This window comes from Dama dama, chromosome 18 (genome assembly GCF_033118175.1).
Source record: "Dama dama isolate Ldn47 chromosome 18, ASM3311817v1, whole genome shotgun sequence".
NCBI lineage: Eukaryota > Metazoa > Chordata > Mammalia > Artiodactyla > Cervidae > Dama > Dama dama.
The window spans coordinates 77,599,451-77,605,821 of NC_083698.1; the positions used below are offsets into that span (position 1 = coordinate 77,599,451).

The following is a 6,371-nucleotide window of genomic DNA, read 5'->3' on the forward strand; positions in this document are numbered from 1 at the left end:
TTACAACTTTAGCCATTAGGTTATTTTTTGTAACTTTGGTCTGATTAGTTGATGAGGTCCTAATCACAAGACAATGTGACAGGAGCAGAAAGTAGGGCTAAGTCCTTACAAAATAACAGTTGATGCTTGAACACATGGGTTTGAACCCTGAGGGTCTACTTACACTTGGACCTTTTTCAGTAGTAAATATTACAGTACTACATGATCTGAGACTGGTTGAATCTGAGACTCATAACCACAGATATGGAGGGACAGCTATAAGTAGTATGCAGATTTTTTTTCACTGCCTGGTGGATGGGTATCTTTAAAACCTGTGTTGTTCAAGGGTCAACTGTAGTCTGATTCTTGTTCATTTCTGATAGTAATGAGTCCTCAGAAATGTGAAAATGAAGACAACTGAAATTTTTGAGCATAACTTAAGTCACATAAAAATTACCAGTGACAAAGAAAGAAGGATTATATCACATTTAATAGTATTAATTTTGAAGATGTTTCAACATTACATGAAGGGATACCCTTACAAAGTGAAGTGCAGGAATCAGTGCAAATTTTGGTTAGCTTGTTCAGAAACAAAATGTTCTAAGAATGTTCTGAACACTGCTTCCATTATTTTTTTTTTTTGCTTCCATTATTAAAGTGAAGGTAATTTTTATAGTTGTTTGAGGTGTTGTAGTATGTCTACTGATACTCCCAGCTGTTTTACCAAACTGGCTGTCTGTTCTAAAATCCAAGTGAGGCTTGGGTTTTCAGGGCGTGCATGCTCCTGGGCTCTACAACATTCTAAAGATGAACAATCTACCCGACTAAGATTCTTACTACAGTTTTTGTTAAACTCAGCATTATTTTCACAGAATCTTTCATCTTTAGCTTCATCAATCTTTTCCTCAGCTGGAGCTACATGACAAAGGTCCATATCCTGAATGGAGTCCAATAAATCTACAACATGTGGCTGTGAAGTGATTGATTTCAGATGTCTGAGCACATACTCTTCACACTGGCCAACTGCATCCAGAAGATTATTTATTTTACTGATCAAAGCCGAACTATTATCATGAAGGTGACACCAGGAGAGCAAAGCACTGAACGAAAATATAAATAAGAGTTAAAGAGGAAAAAAAAAAAATTAAACAATCAAAGGCTTTTAGAATTTTTGAAGCTAAGGCTTACATGTTTCTCTTCTAGATAACATCATGCAAAAATTATTAATAATAGCAATGTGAGTCAAAATCAGGAAAGTAATGATGGTAAAATAAGATTATAAATATAAAAACATTATCTTTCAACAGAAATTAAACAGCTGGAGTTAATCATATAAACTGTTTATAATTCATAACCCCTCCTCCACAGGTCCTCATCTATTTTTCCTGATTTTATTTTCCCCTTATGATTGTGTAGCTTCTGTTGAAGATGAATACAACTCAAGAGAAAGAAAAAATCTGAAAAATTAGTTTTTCTTTTAAAGGCAGCAACCAGCTTCTAAACTAGTGATTCTCAATCCTGGATGCACATCAGAATTACCTGGAAAACTTTTAAACTTTATCAAGGTCCAGGTCACACCCGAGACCAATTAAATCAGAATCTCTGGGGGTGTTATTTTTTTAAAGCTTCCCAGCTGATAACAAGGTGTAACTAAGGTTAAAAATCAGTTATAACCATATAGCTGCTTGACATCAAAACTGAAGGTAAAGGGGAAAAAAACTTTTGACACAACTCACTTTTCCAACTTTGTTAGAGTAGATACTTTGCTAACAAGTTTATTGAAGAAGGTTAGAATTCTTCCAGTCCTAATAATTATTTTTCTTTTTAGTATAGATAGTACTTTTACTTTCCTACATTTATATTATTCATGTCACGAAATAACGGTGGTTGTGAAAAGTAATAATGTTAGCAACAAGTTGTTTTTGTTTTTTTGGCCATGTCACACAGTTTGCGGTAACTTAGTTCCCAGACCAGGGACTGAACCCAGACCATGAAAATGAAAGCATGAAGTCCAAATCCACTGCATTGCCAGCAGACACCCTGCAATAAGCTTTTAGGAAGCTTATAAAAAAAGCTTATAAAAAATTAATTTAACTTGATGTGAAGATGAACACATGATCATTTTCTTACTATAGTATACTACAAATGCTGATTCCTGACAGCTGAATTTTATAAAACCTCAAATGTAATGAACTTTTGTATTGATAACTTTTTTCTAATTTTATTTTTTCTTTTTTCTTGGCTGTGCTGCCTTATGGCATGTGGGATCTTCATCTCCTGACAAGGGATCTAACTTGCATCCCCTGCATTGGAAGTGCAGACAGAGTCTTAACTACTGGACTGCCAGGGAAGTCTCTGTCCTGTTTTGATAACTTTTATTTCATACCTTGTAAAAATCAGTGATTCTTTGAAGCATTCATGTTTTTCTCTATGGAGGACTGTTTAAAAGGTACAGAGCATCAAAGAGGACAAGCCTGCCAGGCTCCTAGCTCCATGTGCCTTTGGACCACTTGGTTCTAACACATGACATTATTCCTATGAAATCCTGACAGGTGTTCAAAGTTCAGGAATAAAGTAAATGGAATAATTTTTCTGTTACTGGCTATACTCTTCATCAGGTACTTCTAGTCTAGACATCTGTTTTATTGTGTTGTGCCACATGTGCAAGAATAAAAGTGTTAGCCAAAACCTGAAGATCTTTTCAATTACTTTGAGATACAGATTGGTGGTAGTTCAGGGAGCAAAAAAGAAGACACCTTCATATCATTTCTTTGAAATAAAAGAAAACATCTGGCTCACATATTAAAGTTGATAACTATTGACTTTTTGAAGGCAATTTTACTCTATGCTCTGCAGTACCCCTTTGTGGATTTAACACTAGGCGAAACACTTCAGCTTACATTTTATTTTTACATATTACTTCCATCAAAACCCTCCACTAGTACAAAGATTAAAATAATTCAGCATTTAAATTTTAAAAATTACCTCAATGTTCCTCTAAGTTGTCCATAGTTTATGATGACTTCTGCACCTTCCTTATAACCTTGATTGAAGCCTTGCTGAAGAGTATCTGCTTTGCCAGCATCTATTCCATCTCTGTAGCCTTCCTAAAAATAAGCAATGAAGAATTACAGCTATAACTAACACCAAGTAAACCAGTGTAGGTTTTTCTAGAAAGTCACAGAACCAATTTAGAAACTGATGAAACAGGCCTCTATTGTGTTGTTTAACATCATGGTTCTATAACATATGGCATAATCACACAACCAAAGTAGACTATGCTTCTCATAAAAGTTTATTGTTGGTTTATCCCATTTTTGTAGTCTAGATTTATTGGACACCTTTTAAAATACTGATTCTACATATTAAAAAAAAAAATCCATGTTAGCAATAGCTCCACAGAAAGGAAACATGGAAAATTAGGTGTCTGGTCCTTTAGAAACTGGTTTGGTGTAGGTGGGTAAGGCAGGGCAAGGTTACCAAGGTCTTGGAACTGGAGTAGGGAAAGAGGAAACTGCTATACGAAAAGGAAGATGAGAAGTCTGGTTTTAGAAATTTTGCTTGATTTAGAAATTTACCTTTATTTAAGTAAACTGAAAATCCTCTGTGAGCAAGGATTTTGTCTTGCCACAACACTCAAAAGGTGCTCAGTACTTACTGGTTTAGCCTCAGCTTCACGTAAGGCATTTCTGAAGTTGACAACATTGTTGTTGTGCTAAGCAAATATTATTTTACTGAGACATTAAACAAGGGCAGATTTAATGGCAATTTAATGGTTGGCAAGGACAGTAGCTGGCATAGATCTCACCATTTGTTCCTCACCCTGAACTAAGCTGTGAGAGCTCCACCTGGAAACTGGGTGTGTAGTGTTAAGCTGAGACTCAGTGAATAGTAAGACAAATTAGAGATGGATAATTCACACCCAACGAATTAAAAAAAAAAGAAACCTTAATACTCCCTTATGTAGCCACCACCATTCCTTATTTTGTTCAGTCGCTCAGCCTCGTCTGACTCTGTGACCCCATTCCTTATTAACTTTCTCTTATTGCCCTTTGACAACATTCTTAAGTTCACTTTTTCCATTTGTTCTGATTAACACTACCTCTAGCTTTAGGCCCACTCATTCAAGCAATCCATGTCAACTGCCTACATGTCCTTTGACAGACATAATCAGAACAGCGTGACGGTTTCTCGTTCACCCCTTTCCCTCTGATGCCCATCAAACCGAAATCTCTTCAAAGTCTTTGACAAAGGTTACTTTGTTCGGTCCCCAGTGTCCATCCAACACACTCCACGGGCGCTCGAGGAAAACATCCTTTGGTGTCGCACGGTTTCAAGTAACCCACTGGGAAACCCTAGCAGGACGTGGGCCAGACTGAATGGTAAGGGAGAGGGAGGGCAGCGCCAGGCCGGCCCGCGACTACTCCGGCCTTCATTCTGGGACCCCACCTCCTCACAACTCCCAGCTCCAGGGCTAACAACCCAGTACAGCAATGGATCCCCGCCCCCTCCACGCAGCTTTACTTTGACTCGTCTCTGCATGTGGCTCCGCCATTCCCGCTGCACCAGGAGCGACTCATCAGCTTCCTCGTCAAACACGTCCGCCTCCTCTTCAGCACCTTGGACCAAAGAAGCAGCTTGAACCCACGACATCACTGAGGCAACCGCAGGGCCGCCGGACGCCGGAAGGGCCGGCAACTCCTTCCGGTCCGAGGGGCGGGGCGAAGACAGACCGCGGGGCTAGCGGCTCCGCTGCGCGTGCGCGAAGGTGTGAGCGGTGTCTGAAGGTTGTGACGGGTTCACCGGGTGGTCGCGGATCCCGGGAAGGTTCTGGCTCCCGCCCGAGGTTTTTGCTCCCGGATATTTGGAAGTACCCTTACTAAGCTGTAAATGTCACCGTGCACTTGTGGGCGAGGCGGGTTCCTCCCACGTGGAACCCCTCTGACCTTGACTGCGGAAGGCAGCGCCAACGTTCAGTGAAACACTGTGCCCTTCTACCATGGTGGCTGCTGGAGTCTGGGTTTTGAAGACGCGTGCATTGGCAAAACCCTTCGAGGTAGTTCTTTTGAGGGACTCCGTCATTTTAGAATCCCACCTCAGTGCACTGGAGAAGGGAATGGCAACCCACTCCACTGTTCTTGCCCGGAGAATCCCAGGGACGGGGGAGCCTGGTGGTCTTCCGTCTCTGGGGTCGCACAGAGTCGGACACGACTGAAGCGACTTAGCAGCAGCAGCGGCAGTGCATTTAAAGGTTTGGACTGCCCGACTGTTTTAATTGTTAGGAGCGTGGAACAAAGGACATTAAAGAAGTTAAGATATTGCAGCCCTTTTGAGATCAGTAGATATAAAGTGCGTATATAAAACGAAATGTATTTCTCATTGATTCACAGCACCCTTCTCTGACTCCTGTTCCTTCTGAAATGCCAGAAAAGACTACTGGTGAGGATGGAGACTTGTTTTTATATATAAGAACTCAGCACAAGCACTGTTCCGAACTGTAGTAGGTGTTGAAACAAAAGTTAATGAATGAATGGATACCATCAGTATTCCTGTTTGGCCCTTTGCGTGCTCATGTGGTAATGTGTGTTCATAGCTCAGTCCTGTGTGACTCTGCAACCCCACAGACTGTAGCCCTACAGGCTCCTCTGTGCGTTGAATTCTCCAGGGAAGAATTCTGGAGTGGGTAGCCATTCCCTCTTCCAAGGGATCACCCCTACCCAGGGATGGAGCCACGGTCTCCTGCATTGCAGGTGGATTCTTTACAGTTTGAGCCCCCAGGGAAGCCTATGTGGTAATGATGATTTACTTAGCTAACAAATTTTCTTGAATAATTTGCCTTGTGCCAGGCACTGTTATATGCTTTTGAAATACATCAGTGAACAACACACAGAAGTCCCAGCTCTGACATTCATGAGGAATTGCCAGAGGATAAGCAATAAACACTATATAAGTAAATTATACCGTTTGTTACAAGATTAGGCTACATGCTGTGAAAAAATATTTAAAAACAAGCAAAGTAAAGAGAGCTATGGGTATGTGTGTGAGTGAGGGCAGTTGGGTAGTACACGTTATTATTTTAAATGTTCAGAGAAAATTTTTTTATATATTTGATATATGAAAAATATGTGCTATACTTGGTAGGTCCATTGGAACATGTATAAAAACATTGTATGCTTTGTAACAAAAAACCTTAATAAACTAACCATAATCCAATATAATTGATAATAAATAATAAGTTACTCCAATAATTATAATTTAAATATAATATTGGACATATAAGCATCTTCCTAAATAACATTTGAATCAAAAAGTAAATAAAAATTAAAACAACATAGTAAACAATAAAAATCAGAATAATTCGTACCATAAAAACCTTGAGAACAAGTGAAAGC

At 39.6% G+C, this 6,371-nt stretch overlaps 1 protein-coding gene across 1 annotated transcript; it reads right to left on the minus strand.

The window, feature by feature from the left end:
- Positions 1 to 451: 451 nt before the first annotated feature.
- Positions 452 to 4,678, minus strand: YAE1 (YAE1 maturation factor of ABCE1). Its single transcript, XM_061165671.1, has 3 exons — positions 4,504 to 4,678; positions 2,965 to 3,086; positions 452 to 1,079 (listed from the first exon to the last, which is right to left on the minus strand). The coding sequence occupies exons 1-3, from the start codon at positions 4,630 to 4,632 to the stop codon at positions 650 to 652; spliced, it is 681 nt and encodes a 226-aa protein (XP_061021654.1). The 5' UTR covers positions 4,633 to 4,678; the 3' UTR covers positions 452 to 649.
- Between the last annotated feature and the right edge of the window lie 1,693 nt (positions 4,679 to 6,371).